This window comes from Apaloderma vittatum, unplaced genomic scaffold, assembly GCF_000703405.1.
Source record: "Apaloderma vittatum isolate BGI_N311 unplaced genomic scaffold, ASM70340v1 scaffold17560, whole genome shotgun sequence".
NCBI lineage: Eukaryota > Metazoa > Chordata > Aves > Trogoniformes > Trogonidae > Apaloderma > Apaloderma vittatum.
Genome location: NW_009696391.1, coordinates 73841 through 93389, shown reverse-complemented (window position 1 = coordinate 93389; position 19549 = coordinate 73841). Strand labels below are relative to the sequence as shown.

The following is a 19549-nucleotide window of genomic DNA, read 5'->3' as shown; positions in this document are numbered from 1 at the left end:
CACTGCAATAAAGCCTCTGGGGGGCTGGAGCGGGTCCGGAGGAGAGCAACGAGGCTGGGGAAGGGACTGGAGGGACAGTCCTGTGAGGAGAGGCTGAGGGAGCTGGGGGTGTTCAGCCTGGAGAAGAGGAGACTCAGGGGGGACCTTATCACTCTCTACAACTGCCTGAAGGGAGGGTGTAGTCAGGTGCATCCCACTTCCTGCACATCAGTCTTTTTGACAGGAAGGGGATTTTATTTTATCAGTAGACATTACTATCTCTTCTGTTCATCTGTCAGCCTCACATGGCCACTTTTACCTTTTATCGTACTCTTTTGTATCTCCGAGTATTTTTGAGACCCCAAAATGTAGGAGAGAGAAGCACAACGTGATATTAAGAAGTCCATAATGAAATGGAATATAGAGAAGCAGGAAATAACAAAAGGAAGAATAGTGCTCTGTGAATGAGCAACAGGACAAGTGGGATACTGCTCACCAACATTTGGCTCGAATTTTTTAGTTAGTTCTACCTGAGCCATCCTTTTCAGCATATACCCTCTGTTATGTGTATTACAGATATACAGTAATAGCTATACCAAATAAGTTAGAAGACATAATAGTGCCAAACCTCTCATTTGCATGAGAGGGCACGAATTGGTGGTTAAAAACTTCATTTTTAAGTATATGGGAGCTTAAAAATTAATTGTGTTTAGCAAATAGTATGTCCATCAATCTCTTAATCCACTTGTGCTTGTTGCTTCCTAACTTCAAAAGCTTGTAGACTACATGTGTTCAGAAGAATAATGGGAATACACTTAGAAGAGAAGGGGGGAAGCGGAGATAAAATCAAGTATGCATAGTTTTCTGTGTTCAAAAGCATCTGAAAAAGGTGCAGATCATACATTTGTAATGTAAATTGATAATCTCACTCGTATCACTAGCTGTTAATGTTTTTATGTGAACTTCAATTTCTGTGTTGGGAAAAGATCATTTAATAGGCACTGTTGCAGACACAGATTTTTGAGGGTAGCGGAGCACTATGAAAATAAAGAGTGGTCAGCCTTCATGATGAAGCAGCAGAAGCTGGAGTTAGCTTTAACATCCTTAGGAGAGCCAAGTATTGGAGTGCAAGAATGGCTAACCAGCATTAAACCTGCAGCATTTTTGTAGTTTCAGTAAAACTGTTGAGTTTAGTTCTCCCTAGCACAGAGAAGGCAGCCCTTATACATTCAGCAGAGAGCCTGAGCCACCTTCAACCAGAATATGCGTAGTTTTGGGGATGATAAAGATTTCTGGAGGAAGGTGTCCTATCTCCAGGTAAGAACTCCTTCCATATAATGTTGTAGTCAGCCTACTTCTAAACAGGGAGAAAATGTGAAGGTACTGTTTGAGTCAGGGGACCAATTGAGATGGGAAGCAAAAATACTCTATTTATGAGCTGTAAATTAAAGATAGATGCAGTAGTGGATACCTGGGCAAGCATAAAGTGCTGCTTCCTCGCATACGTTCTTTCAGCTTCAAACAGCTGACAGACCAGTGAGTTTCTCAGCTAGAAACTTCTCTCTCTTTTATAATTATTGATGGATAGAATTGAAGACAACTGCTCATGTGAAAGTTTTCCCATCTGTATCACAAAAAAAGAGGACATTTATGGGGAAACTAGTTACATAAGGTATTCCCTACTTCTGTTGTAGTTTGGATTTCTGTTACTGGGTTAATGACAAAAATAGAGCTGGTTTACAATTCTATTTGTACTACAAAACAAAAATCATTGTATGTATTAACATAGCTGTATTTGTATATTAGGCAACATCAAACTGACTAAATTTATGGATTGTCAGTATAAGATGAATTGGTGTTTATGAAGTTTTATTGTAAGTGAGAATCAAAAGCATTTTTGTTTGTAAGAACTAATAGCAATCTGTCTTAGCTTTCTTTCATTTTAGAAAATAAATACTTGATGTTTCATTTCTGCCTCAATTTTGTTATACTTTCACTATATATTTTTTGTTTAATTCTACTCAAAGAGATACAGAAGTATTTGCTGGAGTTCTAGGAAACCAATTTTTTTACTACGGTAGGAGGTCATATGAGAAAAATGTAGTGTTTAGATAGTACTATCATTTTGATAGTATCTGGTGTTCCTCCCTTCTGCGATAAATTAAAAGCTGACTACCGCAAGAGTTCTGATAGTATTTCCAGCAGTGCAAGAGACCGTTTTAAGCAAAAAAGCAATGAGAGAATCCATTAATCCCAGAGATATTTGAAGTCTGAAGAAGTCTTTCATATTAAATTTGAGATAAAGCCTTCGGTACTATCTTGGTTTTGGAAACTGTTCTAAAACTATTGTTGGACAGATAAATAACAGTTGAAATTGAAGCTACTCACAATACTGTGTTTATTGTTGAATTAATTTAACTGAAGGAGTCATTGTTTGTTGAATTAAGTCCTAAACATAATCTTTTGCAGTAGCTTTAAGACTAAACATTCTCTTTCTAAAGAGTGAGTATTTTGCTGCGTGTTTTGTTTTGTGTTTTTTGTGGTTTTTTTTTTCATTTTTTATAACTGGGGAGACCTCTAGAGAAATAGATATGTTCAGCTGCAGTTTTTTGTTTTAAATAAAGACTCTTGCTTTTATTCATAAAAAAATGTTGAAAATAACTGTAGTTCTGTCCCTTTTTTTTGTGTAAGATTGTTATTTTTGGGAAGAGTACTGATTTAATGGTTAACAGTTACACTGTACGTAAAAACAGTACTTTAAGATCACCTTTAATTTGAACTACTGTTCTGTATATCTTTTAATAAGTCACTCTTGACTTCTCTGTTTCTGTGAGTTTTGTATGTTGTTATACATAATGTTTTGAATATATAATTTCCCTTCTAACCTATGCCGTTCTATGATTCTATGACAACTGAAAATGCCTTTTCAATTTTCAAGTTGTTTTAGAAATATACCGCTTCAGAAGCCATACACCCTACATTAATTGCTCAGGTAAAGCAAAGGCAGATGTGGTTAGAAGTTAATGTAGATGATTGTTGTAATTTTTTACACATAAAGGGTAGCAAATAATGTTTTCCACATGAATGTATAGGCAGGTAAAGATAAGTTAATGAGTTGTTAACTCCTTTGTAAAGCATTGAAAACAGGGAAAAAAAGCAATTAAGATGTGGTAAGCCATAAGTAATGTTGTAGGTTAAGAGCAAAAGTCCTGTAACAAGTACTTAATGAGAGACCATTAAAAAGCACCAACAAACAAACAAACAAACCCAACAAAACCCAGCACAACCATTTTCCACCATCTGGCATCAGTGAATCCTATTTTGTTTTGTCATTTTTTCTAAGCATTTTCTGAACTGGGTGAGCTTGGGACATAATTCAGGACATAGCATTGTAATTGGAACTAAAGAGGGTAACTTCCCAGTATCTATCTGACGCATGGTTTCCTTCATTCTCCTTCCAGGGTCTATGATTTTGAGTCATAAAACTCATCTTGTATATATATTTTTTACTGTTCTTACTTCTTTGATTTCTCTTTAGCTTATTTTATGCTGTTAGAAATTCCAGGCCTACATAGTGTTTAGATGTATTTGAAAGCTAGAAGTAGGTCAGAGGTTTCTATTGTCACAGAAGAAGTTTGCTGCTATCCCAGAGATGTGTTAGATTCCATGTTCAAAAGTCTTCCCTTAAGAAAACTACACACAAGCTGGTCCACTGATCCACTTTTATAGTCAATGGAGACAATAAAGCCTTTCCAGGGCTTGTCATTCTACTTACCATTCTGAAGTAAATGTCAAAAAAATTAAACACAGGATTTCAGTCTGAGCATGGAACTCCTAATATCCTAGCTCTGATGCAAGTCCAGTTTTGCTGACATCAAAAGCTGGATGAGATGTGTCCCACTCTGTGTCGCACAATTATAACTTGAATGCTTCATTGTGTTCAAATTGTTTGGAATTTCCTATTTTCTTTTCTATGAGCCTTCTTCATTGTGTGTGCAAAATTTGGAACCGATAAATACGAAAAATATAATGTGGTGTGGGAAATTTTTGCATTTTTTTTTTTCCCTCCAGCATTCAGAGCCTTACTTGCCCTTGGTTTAGAATTGTCTGGGATGTTAGCAGTATAGCCATGTTGCAGAGGTTTGAGAAGGAACATAATTCCGAAAGAACAGAGCTTCCTGTTTGGAATATTACAAAGAGAAATATGAGCTCTTGGATGGCTGCACCTTCCCTCTGCATCAGTTGTGAATGAGCTTTCCTTTGGACTTACATGACAGAAGGACCTAAGTGTTCAGTGGACTCATGCATTCAGTGTAGCTGATGCCCTGTTTACTGTTTTGTGAGGTTCTGTACCATGGACCGGTGTTTCAAGTTAGGCTCACAATATCAGGTTGGTCGTTATCGTAATGTGTCTACAAGTCTGTAGGTGCGTAAAACTGTGCATGATGAACTATTACACTGCCTGGATTGCAGAATGCAATCGTCAGCTTTTATCTTCTACTTCATTGCTTGTATTAGCAGATGCATTTACTCAACATTATGTAATTTAAAACGTTTTCATTTTTGGAAAATATTCTGTAAGAGTCTTGTAGTACTGGTTTTAGGTGTAGACAATGTGATGCTTCTACAATAAACTTCTTGTTCCCTTTTCAAGACTGTTGTATTAGAGGAGCACTTACGAATGCATCTTCAGTGCTCTTTGACTTTGTGTAGTTTCTGGGACTTGAACCTATCTATTGTCACCATACTCTGGGATTATTACAGCAAGAACCTGGTAAGTAGATGAATATATAAAAATGTAGAAGTGCATGCAGACAGTTCTTGATTTTTAGCAATTAATTCTGATTCTCCTCTAGTCAAGCTTCATTGCCATACTTTTGTGAAACTGACTGGTCAATAGCAATACCTCTAAATTTCTTATATTTAATTAAGAAATTGTGTTTAAATATACGTTATGATCCATTACATTATGTCCCAACAGAATGAATTAGAATAAATTTTTACCAGGACTACTGATTTTAAGATCTCATTATAACACTTTGAATACAGTTACAATGCATTTTCATTTTTTGAGTTGTGGTAGGAACATATCCTTTTGTTTGTGTGAAGGATTGCATCTTGTTACCTTTGGAATATTAGCACTTACTGTTACTTATAATATTTCTGTTTTCATCTATTTTATTTTTTTTTTAGAACAGTTGCTTTACTGTTCCTTGGCTTGGTCTGAAGGATCTGGCAAATATTAGTAAAACTTCTTTGTCAATGTTTGAGTTGGCGAAAAGTTGCTGTTGTGAACAGCAGATCCCTGCCCTGTACAAGTCCAGCAACAGTTACTTCATTTTTCTCATCATTCTGGCACGGATGATGAAGGAAGCAGAAAACGGCGGCGTCCATCCTTGGAAACAAATCAAAGGACGGTATGGCTGCTATTTTGTTTGTCTCGCGTTGTGAAAGTCAATCAGACTGTGTGGCCCTTCCAGCCACATACCAAAACAACGGTGGGGGTACTGTGCTTGTGAGAAAGTAAAGGCGGTGAGGGATCCAAGGTACTTCATAATATGAAGAAAGCAGTTGTTCCCTGAAGTCTCTGTTGCCAGCTGAGACTGTGACAGGGTCCAAGAGCTCGGTCCAGGAATTGCCTTGGCATCCATAGCCTTTGATGATTTCCTTTGTCCCACAGGCCAGGAATTTGGTACTGGCAGCCTGTGCAGTGGTACAACCCTATTGCCAGACATATAATGTAATTAAAACACAGAAATTCTATTTGAGCTGCATGCAAGCCATGTGTTATCCAAGAACATGCAAACTGGCTCTTGATAGGCCTGCAGTTTCCTTTCTATTCCCATTTTCTTTTTTCAGGGTTTCCAAATATATAAAAATGCACACATGTATACACAACATAGGAAGTTGCGTGGTATGTTCCTTCCAAGAAAGAAGGGTTATTTTGTTTATCAAAAAGAGAAAATATACCTAATGTCTATGTATCCTTCACAAATTGTTACAGTCAGTAAAGTTTGAGTTTAAAAAATAGTACAACTGCATAGAAACAAATATGTTGCTGGATGCTGAATTCAGTATGTTGCTTTAGTTTAGTAATTTTAATTAGGCTACTCTGTTTTTACTGAAAACAAATTATACTTCCATTTTTGTGCTATTATAGATTGTTACTTTCCCTAATTTAAGAGGGGGAATAATCATGCACAACACACACTGCATTGGTCTGCTCAGCCAGTATTCATCATTTCTGTCTTGAATAAATCAATTACCCAAGTAGCAAAATTTAACAGCCTACAGCTATGATTTTGGGATGAACTCTCTTTTCAGCAGCTAACCAAGCATTAATTGATGCATGAAGAACGTAAATGCCTGTCAGTAGTAATTTACTACTAAACAACGTTAATTGGATTTGCTGTAATTTTTGGTGGCTAGATTTGATAACCTGAGCACCATTTCCAACTATTTTTCCAGGTGATGGAATAGGAAAACAGCGTTTATGGATGTTTAACTACTGTATGTGAAACTTAGTGTAAATTAAAGGTGAAGGATATACCCAAGATTTTAAACACACAAATCAAAGTTAAGCAAGCTGTTTTAATCTTACTTCTCCGTTGTAAGAACGATGACATTTATTTAAAAGTCCAGATCCGAGCAAAGGTCACAGAAAAGACACTTTTGTGGAAGCTTTCTGCTTTTTGTTAGCCACTTAGCAGTGCCCCTCCCTCAGCTACCTGTGACTTGAGCACCATCATATAAGCAATATAGCTTCAAGTTTCTTGACTTTCTTGAATTTCTTGACCTGCTGGAGACAGGTTTTTCTCCCAAACACTTCAGTTTCCATGTTTTCTCCTAGATTTGCAGTCCACAGCCCACACAGTAGGTGTGCTATACAGGTCAGTACAGACTTTGGTGAAGCACTATGGAGAAAATGAGCTTTCCATCAGAGACCTTCCTCTCCCTTTTACTGCTGTGGTGGTTAGGTAGGTGCACCTTTGATGACAGAAGCTGTGGCAGTATGACACAAGAACAGAAAGAAATCACTAGCTATAAAGGAAGGAGAGTCCTTGGCCATTTTTTATTGTTTTAATTTTTATTTGCATTTATTTATTTTATTTATTTGTGCCACATGGAAGTAAGAGAGTTTCTATGGAGGAAGTTGGGGTAGAGGAATTGCTTGCTATTTTGAAGAGAAGACCACTTGGCAACTTCCTTTGCTAGGAATTCTCATGAGTGAAATTTGATTGATGTGAAGGCAGAATATGGAGGACACCCATCACAGACAAAAGAGGAGTCCACTTACAACATTGTGCTCAACTTTGTAGTACATGGTGGATAAGGAAGAAAGGTTAGGCTGTAGGTGAGGTTGAAAACTCTTAATGTGTACCTTGTGTTAGGAGCAGAAAATGAAACAGCATGTTTGTTCTAGTAACCAAAAGAGTAGAAGAGGGGAAAGAATCATAGAATGGCCTAGGCTGGAAGGGACCTTAGAGATCATTTTAACCCAGCCTCCCTGCCAACAGGGGCGCCACCTCTCGACTAGATCAGGCAACACATGGGCACCGAACAGGAATCGAACCCGTGGCCTTAGCGTTGTTAGCGCTACACTCAACTGACTGAGCTAACCAGCCCCCTGAAAAGAGGATATTTAAAATTTAAGCATTATTGGAAGAGGATAAGTGTAAACTAAAAACACAGAAATAATTTAGTCTATCACCCAGCGAGAAAATTGCCTGCTTTAAGCAATTTCTCCTCCCTTTTTTTTTTTTTTTGGTTTTTCTTTTTTAATGTAGAATTTATTCCAAGTTCCATCGGAGAAGAATGCAGGAGCTGACAGAAGTGGGACTGCAGAACTTTTTTAACCTGTTCCTCATGCTGGCCATTGTTGCGGAGACAGAAGATATAGTGAGTCGAGTGTCAGATCTTCTGGATTTCCTGACTCCATCCTCTGTCACTGTGTCTCAGAGAGCTCTTATCTGGAGAGGTCATTTTGCCTTCCTTTTGATTTATGTTGAAAAGAACATGGATATTAGTGTCCTGGCTGAGAAACTCTCAAATGCTTTCCATGAGAAAGCAAAGGAGTTTTTAGTGACCAAAAATGACTACGCACAGAAACGGAATCTCTGGACTCTCCTTTCGACCTACATTGATGGTGTCCAAGAAGTGTTTGAGATGAGCTGCTACCTGAGCCTTTCTGAGGAAAAGTTGCTAAATGATGGATTTACTATGCTGCTGCCTGCTTGTCGAGGAGCCGAACTGAGTATGGTCTTAAACTTTCTTCAGGTTGTTCTAGCCAGACTTCGGTAAGTTATGTAGTGAAATTGTGGATATAGACTGACGTGTTGGTTTTTTATTTAGGGGTAAACTATAGGTCATATTAATTTCTTACCGAAATAGAGTAAAAGGAAAGAGAAATCTCTGGAGGACTGTGAATGATGCCATAAATTTCAGAATCTATCAATACCTCACTGCATTTAGAATCTTAGAAATGTTTCCGTACTATTTCAGGACATTAGGTTTGGTATCCCTGTTATTTTCTTATTCATAAGAAAATAGTGGCTCTGTAGAAAGTCATCCACTTGCTACTATTTCAGACAATACCATCCTTCTTTTGTCACAGGAAATTTCAAAATTATTATCTGTAGTAAATTACTTAGGGGAGTTTGGTGTTTGAGTTTGGTGGGTTTTTTCATTTTCTTTTTTTCTCTTCAGTGAATCTATCCTGTTTTTCAGACTCTTCATTCTATTTTTTTTTCTCTTTTACCAAGGTTGCAATCAAATACAACAGTTATGGAGATTTAAATACTTGTCAGGGGTTTGATAGGAAAGAATGAAGTCATATTTTACCACTTCCAAGCAGTTTTGCTTTGATGTACTAGTTCAGTTTTCAACATTCACAGTGCCCTTCGATAAGCATATTTTTGTCTACTGATGCCTTTGAGAAGCAGTCCTCCAGTTTGAAGCCCAAACTGCTTTTTTTTTTTTTTTTATAAGATATTAAGAGGAAGCTATTGATCTGCCATTACTTCAAATGTGCAAGACTGAAATATGTGGGAAGAGCTGTGGAAGAGTGCATAATAGGAATAGTGAGGCCCATATGCAAGATCTCTCTTTAACTAGGTTCTTTGTTATTGTCTAGTAGTTTGACTGCAGCTGTCAATAGCTTATACATCCAAAGACAACTGTTTTTCAGGCAGTCTTTTGAAAAAAGATGAAGCACAAAACTAAGTTTAGTTGATTTATTATTTATTATTTCAGTACAACTGAACGTATTTGCTGGAATAAATTGGAGACTTCAAAAATACTTTGACATTTTCCCCATTAGCTAATACACAGCATTTGTTGTGTTGTTTTTAAAGATGAAATAGGGAGAGGTTCGAGACTGGTGAAAGAGTTGCATATTTCAGAACTTTGCATTTTTCGAAGCTTTCTAGAACTGAGGATTATGTGATCCTCTTGTAACACAGGGAGGAGGACACAGAAGTTTATTACAGACTTATCAAGTCACTACAAAATAGTGTTTGTACCTTTTCTTATAAAAAGCTGTTTTGCTGAAATCTTTGAATCATCGACCCACTCAAATACTAATTAGTAAGATGTTCAGAGCCTTGTTTATCACGGTTCTTTATTTCAGCTTCTGTATTTATGTATTTGGTTACTGTTACCTCCCTGTTTATCCCATCTACAGAGAAGCTCAGTTCTTCAACATTTACAAAATGCTTTGATCTTCAGGTCATATGGAACAGGAAAATGTTACTGGTTCTCTCTCTCTGACTTTGACAGAATCACAGAATATAGTCCCCTATTGCCACACAAGTAAAACACTAGAAGCACTTTCTTGGTTCAGAAGATTTGGATGACTTTGTGCAAACCAGGTGTTAAACTATTATTGGCTTAACCAGGCTGTGCTTGGTCTGTCTGCAAACTCAGGAAAGGGTGAAATGGTTCAGTGCTGTTCTCTCTCCCGTTTTTTTAAATCCAGGCAGATATAGGGCTTTAATAAATCTACTTTTTCTGTACACTGCACTCTAATAATTTTATAGCTGTATGACAGAGAATTTACCGGTAGGAAGGAAGTGAGATCACTGATTAAAGAGAGAAGCGGCTCCCTCTAGGCTGTTAGGAAATAATAACTTCATGTGCCACTTTTCTGCTAACCCCAGATGATGGCTCACAGGAGCATTCTTTATTGCTGATTAAGTAGCATTATGAAAATACTGACTTGGTTACGTTGACTAAATGCCTCAGTATTTAAAGCTTAAAATGTCAAATAGTTTTAGCAGTCTCCTTTAACATATCTTGCTGGATTGCTAGAATCGCTTTCCGGGTTTCCCAGTTGCTTTTATTTCAGGGTACTGTAAAAATGGCAGTCTTTCATTTGCAGAGTGAGGTGTAGCCAAAAGCTTTTCTTTAATTATAGCTATTCATGCTGCTATGGTTAAGGGTCTGTCAGCATTTCCATTATAAACCTTTATTTTCAAGGGTTTGTAACATAGCAGTGAAAACTTGCTCTGGGCTAAAACTCGGCATACAAGGTTTTGAAAGAGCGCTTGTTTTCTTCCTTCTTTTTTCTTAAAAGGCATCTGAAAAGAGACCCCCACCTTCATCACTTTCACATTACTGTGTTTTAAAATAACCCTTTCTGTGTTTTTCTTGCATTTTTCTTGTCTGCTAGAAAAGTACTGGTAGGTTTTGACTGTTGTATTTACCTATGTCTAGCCTATTTTAAATAACCTTTTTTAAACCACACTTTTTATTATCATTATGATCATTTTGGTGTCCATATATTCAAATAGAACTATATCTTGGCAGGAGAACTCATTTTTATTAGTTTTTGATATGTGGTGAGTGGATAATTGGAAACAAGATGCTACTTGCTGGCACTTCCAAGTATTTGATCTTTATAGTGAGATTCGGTATGAAGTGTAAGATTATATTTTAATATAGTCTCCATTTTAAAAAACGTACATAAAATAAACAGTAAGCAATCAAGAAAGTCCCCAAAATAAAAATGTAAAGCGCTTCCTTCCTATGTTTACTTGAAACATTTGGCTTCTAGCTCAGACATAATTTTGGGGTTTTTTTCTTGTTTTTAAGCAGTGTTTTAGAATCTTGATTTTTTTTTTTTTTCTTCTTTAATGAAAGGTAAATGCAGGATACTTGTCCATGTGTGCTTTCTTTTGTGCCAAATCTCTATCAATACTCATCATCTGAGTGCCTCACGATACACTAAAAACTCCCTAGGTTAATAAAAATCCAGGAATTTAATGGATTCAACAGAACTCACTGTAAAAGTGGACACAGACTGAGAAAATCTGTTGAGCGCCTGGAGACAGTAGGTTCCAGCATTGCAACATGTTATTCTTAAAAGAAGTGCTTGAAACATGTAAATTTTTTTATGTTTATTGTGGTCAGGTATTGCTCTGACATGAGCTTTCTCTCATATCATCATCCTGGCATTTGGGATTTTGTAGTGTAGTTAGCACTAGTTACAGGATTATGAAGTGCAAGTACATGCCCAGGTGTAAAAAATCACGGCTGTACTCCAGATATCTTTGCCTGCTTTCAGGGAGACTTGCAACTGATTCCCATGGGAGAAATGAGATGTACTGCAAACCTAATAACATAATGGTAATTTTATTTTGAAAACAATTCTTATGTATTTATGCTCATTTGCACTGTCCTGCCAGTGGTGAAGGATATGAAAAGTTATTAAAAATTTCGGTGTGTAAATTTCATTAGCTTTATAGGAATACTAATCAGGTAAACCTCTCTCTAATTAAAAGTTACGTTAATAATCGGGCCATGGATAACAGCAGAACTGGATGTTTCTATCTGTTAGAGTGTGTGTAGCCTTGAGGTTGTGAGAGAAATCATGATAGGAATGGATTATCCAGTATATCTTTGCTATGGAAATGTATAGTCATTTGTAAATTTTCTTTTGTTATACTTGCCATCAAAACAGCCTGTGGGAAGCTTTCTGAGACCAACAGAAGCCTCTCTCCCCCTCTCTGCTACCGTCTAAGTCAGCAGATAGGCTCAGGAGGAGAATAGAAAGGTCCTCCCTCTCTTCTCTCTCCGTCTTTTCTTCCCCCTCAGGGGTTTTAGTGTTAGTCTTTTGTAAAATGTATTTTCTGATGTTGAACTTCTGAAAACTGTATCCAGAAGAGTTTGAAAGAGCCTGCGTCTTCTCTTACCCATCTTATCCTGTGAGTGTATTTAGAGCTACCAGTTGTGATACCTGTTAAACATAGAGGGCAACTCTGAATAACCACTGAACTGAGAGTCAGAAGATCTTATTTTGGCTCTAAAATCTCCCAAGCTTAATAAACTTTGTTCCCCTGTATGGAAAACAGAAATAAGTCCTTCCTTTTTGACTTCACAACATAATCTTATGCTTGGGGAACAAGCATGTCTTGCTGTGTTAATTTGACCTATGGTTTGAAGTATTTTTAGATTGTTTAAAAGTTCAGTTATTCCATTAATTGAGGTTTGAATGAGTGTGTGCTTTAAAGCATGAGAATTAAGCACTGCTTTAGAATATAGCAGCATTTTGAGAAGTTTGCGGTGTCTGAATGCTTAAAGTGATCTGTTACCATCTTCTGTGGGAATACTGGATGTGTTCTTAGCTACAATTGTTGCTGTAAGATGTGTCTCTGGTAGTTAAAACTGAATTTATTTTCTCTTCTTCCTGCTTTATGTTGGATTTGAGATTTTCCCAGGATTTTTTTTTTCCTGAAATAACATTTTATACCTTTGTCCCTTGTATTCTGATCTTCAGAGATGGCTAGCATGTATTTCGTAGATGACAGGCATGTGTTTTGATTCCGTGTCCTCTGCTCTGAGAGTATTACTATATGAAGCAATAGAATGAGATTCAGTGTGCACTGGAGCTGTGTACCTAGTACTTTGCTTACAGAAAGTCCCTGTGTCTGTCTAGCATGGTTAAGGTTTGCAGGAATGTTCACTTCCACTTCCCACTGTCCATTTTATTGAATCTGTATGTGACGGTGTGAAAGCTGAATAACTGATTAAAATCAATTTTCTGTTGGTGTGTAAGATGTAACAGAGAGAGAGCATCAACCATAGAAAGGAGGGCAACAAAGCTGGTGAAAGGGCTGGAAGGAATGGCCCATGAGGAGAGGCTGAGGAGTTTGGGCCTCTCTAGTCTGGAGAAAAGGAGGCTGACGGGCAACCTCCTTGCTCTCTGCAGCTACCTGAGGAGAGGTGGAGAGGGTGGTGCTGAGCTCTTCTCCCTGGTGTCCAGTGATAAGGTGCGTGTGGATGGCTCAAAGCTGCACCAAGGGTGGTTTAGACTTGGACATTAGGAAGCATTTCTTTACCGAGAGAGTGGAAAACCCCTGAAAACAGGCTTCCTAGAGGGATGATTGATGCCCCAAGCCTGTCAGTGTTTAAGAGGCATTCGGACAATGCCCTTAATAATTTGTTTTAGCTTTTGGTCAGCCCAGGCAGTTAGACTAGATGATTGCAGGTCCCTTCGAACTGAAAAATTCTTTTCTATTCTAGAATCGCTTTTTGAACAAACTGCAACAACTAAAGCTGTCAGAGGACCTTCTGATTGTTGATGCCCAAACAAAGCCAGTCTTTGTAGACATCCAAAGCTAAAGAAACTCATGTCTGCTACTCAGACATCAATCATGAAGATACACAGCTTTGTCCCCTGGGCTACAGATTGAAACGCTTTTCGATGTTTCATCCATTGTATCAAATTTATCTACCAAAAAATTAATCCTCATAAGCTTGCTGTGGCCTACCTGACAGCAATACAAGACTTACTGTTGTGAAGGAGTAAATCCACCAAAAAAAGAGAGTAAAATCCTATCCAGGTGTGCTGAGAACCTGCTGCTTGGGACGCTGCAGTTGTTTAGAGAAATATGTACTCCCTTGAAGGACATAAAGCACTGCTTTGTTTTCGGTGGAAGTGTCTCACTTTTGAAACTACTTTCCCCAAATTAACTTTCCTCTCAGTTTTCCTACTTTTATTCTTCACACGAGGTTTGAAAATGGCTTTTCATATGGACTAGTTTTTGTGTTGTGGATGTTAAACAAAGAAATGCTTCTGCCAATAAAACCATTATATGCAAGTAGCCTCCTAATCTCTTAATTTTGATTGTTTCTTCGTTACCTTACAAGATACATATTTCTTCTCTCTTTAGGATATCTCTTGTCAGATTTAAGGCTTATTTAAAATGAACAGAAAACTGAAGCAATTTTCTTTATTCCATTTCAGTCTCCTAAGGCCTATTTCCCCCTGGTGAGCTCATAGCAACAGGGGGGTTTAAGGGAATTCAGCTTTCTGCAAATTAATGTCTCACATCATGAAAATTCAGGACTTTTTTTTTTTCTATATCTTGAAAAAGTAATACAGTGAGTGCGAGTATTATTTCTTGCCAGCGGGTGGAAGATGAATGATTTTGTCACAGTTTTACTGCTTGATGAGCAGTGTCCTGAGGGTCAGGCTTAAGTCTGTGTCACTATGCTGCTCATTACTCTTGAGCTAAATAAGGGCTGATTGGATCTAAATTGCCTAGCACATGGGCCACAGATGAGCTCAGTGAGTAGGGGATGACCTGCTATTCAGGCTGGGAGTAACCCCGGTGTGCAAATGCTGCATTAGAACACCGTGGGAGAATGAGAGGCTACCGACCGCTGCCAGCAAAAGAAATCGAAATGTAAAAACTCTTTGATGCTGCAATGTTAGAATTTGAAATGTAGGAAGTGACAGGTTGATGGTACTTATCAGCTTTGGCTGGATTAGAGAACAGTGTCATCTTGCTTATATAATGACAGAAGAATGAAGCTAGCGCCCAACTCCTTTGCGGTGCCGGGCGGCTGCTGCCAGAGTCGATGCTGCCTCCTACTGACGCTCCGCGCACAAGGGCGGAGAAAGCGGATGGAGAGCCGGCGCCGGACGGAGCTCTCGGGCTCGCAGGCGCCCCAAAGAGCCGTCCGTGCCTCTGGCCACCTGTTCCCGTATGCTGCTGGTCCCTTCTCTTAGCACAGAACTGCAAATCTGACTGGTAAAATATCAAGCGTACGTTTTGGGACAAGAGCGAGCCACTGTCATCTTCAGGGGCGGTTAGACAAGTCACCCATGGGGACTGAACTCCACCGGTGTGTTTCTGCTTTGCACAAAATATTTCACCTTGTCTTTTGCGAGCCCCTGTGAAAGGAGGTGATCTCTGGAGAGGAAACTTAATTTGTGCCTGCATGCTTTAAAGAAAGTTGACCTTTAAAGAGGAGAAAAAGATTTGAATGGACTCAAAGGAGAATCCTTGTGCTAACGGAACACATTAATATACTTGTCTTAATGGAGGAAAATGAAAAGCAAGGAAAGCACCTGGCAGGTGCTGAACCCAACACGGACTGTAGCAGTTAGTACAGTTCTGAAAGATTCAGTTTGGTGGTTCAGTGGAACAAGTTTTTGGGTTTTGTTTGCCCCACCCCTAACTCGTGCTTTGGAAACTGGGTAATTGCTGCAGATATATAGCCACTTGCTTAATCTTCCCCAAATTTGTTTCAGATTCTGTTCCTGACAGCTGTAACATACCGATGTCAGCTTCTCTTACTAACTAATGGGAGTACCTTATCAGCCAAAGCAATTTGCTGCTCTTGTGAAACCAGTGACTAACTGAAGAGAAGGGATGAATCTAAACACATTCCGTGTTTTCTTTTTACTGTTTTCTTTTTTTGGTTTCCTGGCTATATACTTTTTGATTCTTCTTCCCCTGGAATGCTTTCATTCACAATAAACTTCCAGTTTACTTGTTTCTGGGTATCATACCAAAAGAGGAAGAGAAAAAAAACCCAGCAGCCTTTCTCTCATGCACGCAGCCTCTATGATATTAGCAAGCAGGACTTAATGTGACTCTGCTTAAGAAAAAAAACCAAACCTTAAATATTGTTGTGGGGTGTGTTAATAAAATTCGTGAAGGCGAGAGGAGCTGCTTATTCTGTCTTTAGCTGTAGTTCTGCATGCAGTTCTGGATATGTCAGTTTACAAAACATTTATGAATAAATTGAAAATTGGAGAAAGTGACAGAAGTGAATAATGAGTAGGAAGTTTGTAAAAGTTTGATGAAACTGATTCTAGCTAGGAAGGGTTGAGGAGAGACATACTAGAAGATATCCAGAATGTAAAAGGATATTGCAAAGAGGAGAAGTTGTGTGTTTTAATCCCTGCCAGCGAAGAAGGAATGGGACGGAAGTTTAGTATGGTTATTTAGAGTAAGCTGCAAATGTCCGTGCTCTGACAGGCTGCAAGAGTGAGTTGTGGAATCAAATTTTGTGGGTTTTTTTTTTACTTTTTAAACAATGCATTAGACAAACCTTTACCAGAGGGTAGTCTTTTTAAGCTTATCAGACTGCTGAAATGAGTTCCCTAAATGACTCTCAGGATGCTACCCAGCCCTTCACTGTGTTTGTGATTTGATATTAAGAAGTGCTTGATGCAGCTGGTGATTGATTAATAAGAGTGCTTCCTAAACAGCATTCTGTGCTTTTCCTTACAGAACAAAAACTCAGTGAAATCAGAATGTATAGAAACTATATCTGAAACTGTAATCTGCCTTAACCTTGGACATCTGTAATTTATTTTGATTTGCATTATTCACATTCTTTTTAATTTCCCATTTCTATCGGGGGGAAAACAGTTGAACCTGTTTAGTTTTTGGAATTTCTGGTGTCGGAGCATGAGGGTGGCTCATATTGTGTGAGCAGCACAGTAGCTCTGCTGAAGAAGGAGCTGGGTTTTTGGTGCCTTTGTGTCCAGCCGTTGAAATCTAGAAAACTACTTTGAAAATGCTTTTTTAGACATTTGCTAAAGAAAGCTAATTTATACGGGACACATTTGTGTGCATTGTTGTGTTTTATTTGGCTTGGAACAAGTCCAAGTGCCGTTAATTGCCAATGCCTAAATGCTTCGGCTTTCTTTCCAGTGGCACTAAACCAGAGACAGTGAAAATGTGCCTAATGCGAAATGAGCCTGAAATAGTAGGCCACCCTATCCTCCATAAAAGCAAAAAGGAAAGTACTCTGCTATGTGCACCGCGTGCGTTGTCTCAGGTTCTTGTGCAGGTCCCTTCCTAACATTGTTACTGGGAGGAATTAGAGGAAGGTAAAAGTAGTTTGTGGTTTACTTAGTTCTCTGATAAGCTGAAGGTGCTGTCTGTTCTACCCTCTTTTCACAACCAGAAGGCCCTGTTTATCTCTAATTGGGGTTAATTAAAGCCTTAGGGCAATGCTGAGACCCTGCCAATGGCTGGAAGGTACAGACATAATCAAGGCTGCAGCCCCTCACTAGAGGGAATGGAGATGGAACCGTGGGCTTGTCGCAGGCTCTGATAATCCAGCTGTGCTAATTCTTGCTGAAAATACACGAGCAAACTTTTTGTTTTCCTTTTTTTTCCCTTTCCCCCCAAAAAAGTTCTGTTCATTTATTAATTTCTGGCTGTTACCAAAGGGCAATCCGAAGGCTCCAGTTTGACGTGCATGCTTGTAAATCCACGTTATGAAGCAGAAAGCTCCTGGTTCTCTCTCTGGTAGTGCAGGGACTGCACAGGCAGCCATGATGCACGCAGCAGGAGCGTTTGCTGTCAGGAGAGAGAAGGAACAGGCAAGTGCATACATATGTGCTTGCCAGGACGATGAGGTTCTCCCTTATTGCTTTTTGCAGTCTTGCTTTTAACTGGCAACAAGTCAGCCGTTAGGATAAAAGCAAATATTTTCGCTGGCATTCTTTGTTTTCCTGGACAGGAATGTATCGATTAGCTATTGGTGAAGTACATTCCAAAATACATTCCAAAGTACATTCAGGGAGCGTTCCAGGTATCTGCCTAAAATATTTTAAAGCTGCTGAAGATTTATTCCCAGGGAATTCCTCCGATTCACACCACACCTGTATATTCAAGGGTGTTCTACAGCAGCTTGATTTGAGGAGGAAATGCTGTGTATGTACTTGTTCAGTGTGTTACATTTACATGGAGTTTTGTATAAGATGACGTCAGAGAGTAAAGTACTGTCATCATCTCTTAAATAATAATTAACTGTAACACCACCATGATTATGCAGATGTCATAGGGGGAGAGTGAATATATTCAGGCAATCAAGGGATTTTGCAAAGTAATTATTAGGCATTGGGGAGACGTGACCCTGTTTAGGGTAACAGGGAGCTATGGTTAATTGATGTTAGGATAATCAAACTTTTACTGTTTGATTACTCTGGGACCCTAGGCTTTGCAAGAAAATGTATTCATGTACGTAGAAAAATGAAACCCTAAACATAGGAAAATAAAAGCCTAAAAGTGAATCTTGAGGTTGTGCTTGCATTGCCTTAGTGTACTAAATTACTGCTGTGGTTATAAGTGTTGGGAAATCATTTATATTGTCTGTAAATCATCCCCATTTTGCGTCACAGTGAAAATTCAATGCATCTTGATTCGGAGTATTTTGTAAAGGTATCTGTTTTCCTAAGACGTCAAAAATTACTATTTTTTTCCAAGTCAAACGCACAAACTGAAGGTGTTTTTTCCTGCAGCTAAGATTTTTTGTTGTTGTTTTTCTTTCTCAAAAGAAAACCTTTGATGTGTGTACAGTCTGAGCAATGTGACAGAAAATACAGCTGATGCAGTTTCCCTCGGTCTTCATTGCCTTCTCCAAGTTTAGAACATGGGGACATAAAATAGCATTTTATTTCATTAGAGGTCATTATGAAAGGGCTTCCACTGCTGTGATACTGAACCTCTGGAATTTCTAATAACTCAGCCTGCCCTCTGGAAGATTTGAAGATTAAGTATATCATTGCTACGGTCTCTTACTGGAAGTTTTTCTCTCACTCTTTTCTTTCCTTCTTGCTCTTTCCCCCCCATCTTTCCTGAAACAGAGGAATTTCTGAAAACTCTTCAGCAGTCCTATCTCCATGTAAATTAATACTGTAAATTGTGCTGCTAGTGAGGGTGGAGGGAGTAGTATGAGTGGGTGGGGGGAGAGAAGAATTAAAATCATTCCAATAAATGGTTTAATTTATGCCTCAGCAGTTAAGCATGCTCCTGGTTAACAGAAATACCCTTCAGCTACACAGGATTTGGGAGGGTTGGAGGGCACTCATTTGCACATAAATAGCCATTAACTGATAAATTCCCAGAGGTCTCCTGTTGCATGCTAGTGGTTCTGACCTACTTAGCTAGCTTAAATTTGTTTTACAGAATTATTATAATTCCATCCTTGGTACTTAAACTTTGTGATTAATGCATGCCTCACAATACAATTAAAGTATAATTACACAGTTTTACAGTTTGCTATCATGGTGTTATTATTATTACAAAGAGCTGGATTTTGCAAATATTAGAAGAATTAGGGTTCTGATACCCATCACTTTGCTGTTATTAAGTGATTATGTTAAATGGGACCCCTTTATGTCTGAAGAATGAAGTGGAGAGAGGGGAATCATTAACTAACACATCAGATGGTTTCTAAGTGATTGAGGAAGAGATGTGTGGTGGGGTTTTTTTTCACATCTGTAGAGGATAGGTGCAAATACCTTTTGTTCATCTTTGCC

At 38.4% G+C, this 19549-nt stretch overlaps 1 protein-coding gene across 1 annotated transcript in view; it reads left to right on the top strand.

The window, feature by feature from the left end:
- MMS22L (MMS22-like, DNA repair protein) overlaps positions 1–19549 on the top strand; it is a gene marked incomplete at its 5' end in the record, with an annotated part of 68164 nt that overhangs the window by 2272 nt on the left and 46343 nt on the right. Inside the window, 3 exons of the mRNA XM_009874703.1 lie at positions 4634–4753; positions 5173–5396; positions 7767–8276. Of these exons, the coding sequence (XP_009873005.1) occupies positions 4634–4753; positions 5173–5396; positions 7767–8276 (854 nt within the window). The remainder of the gene's footprint in view (positions 1–4633; positions 4754–5172; positions 5397–7766; positions 8277–19549) is intronic.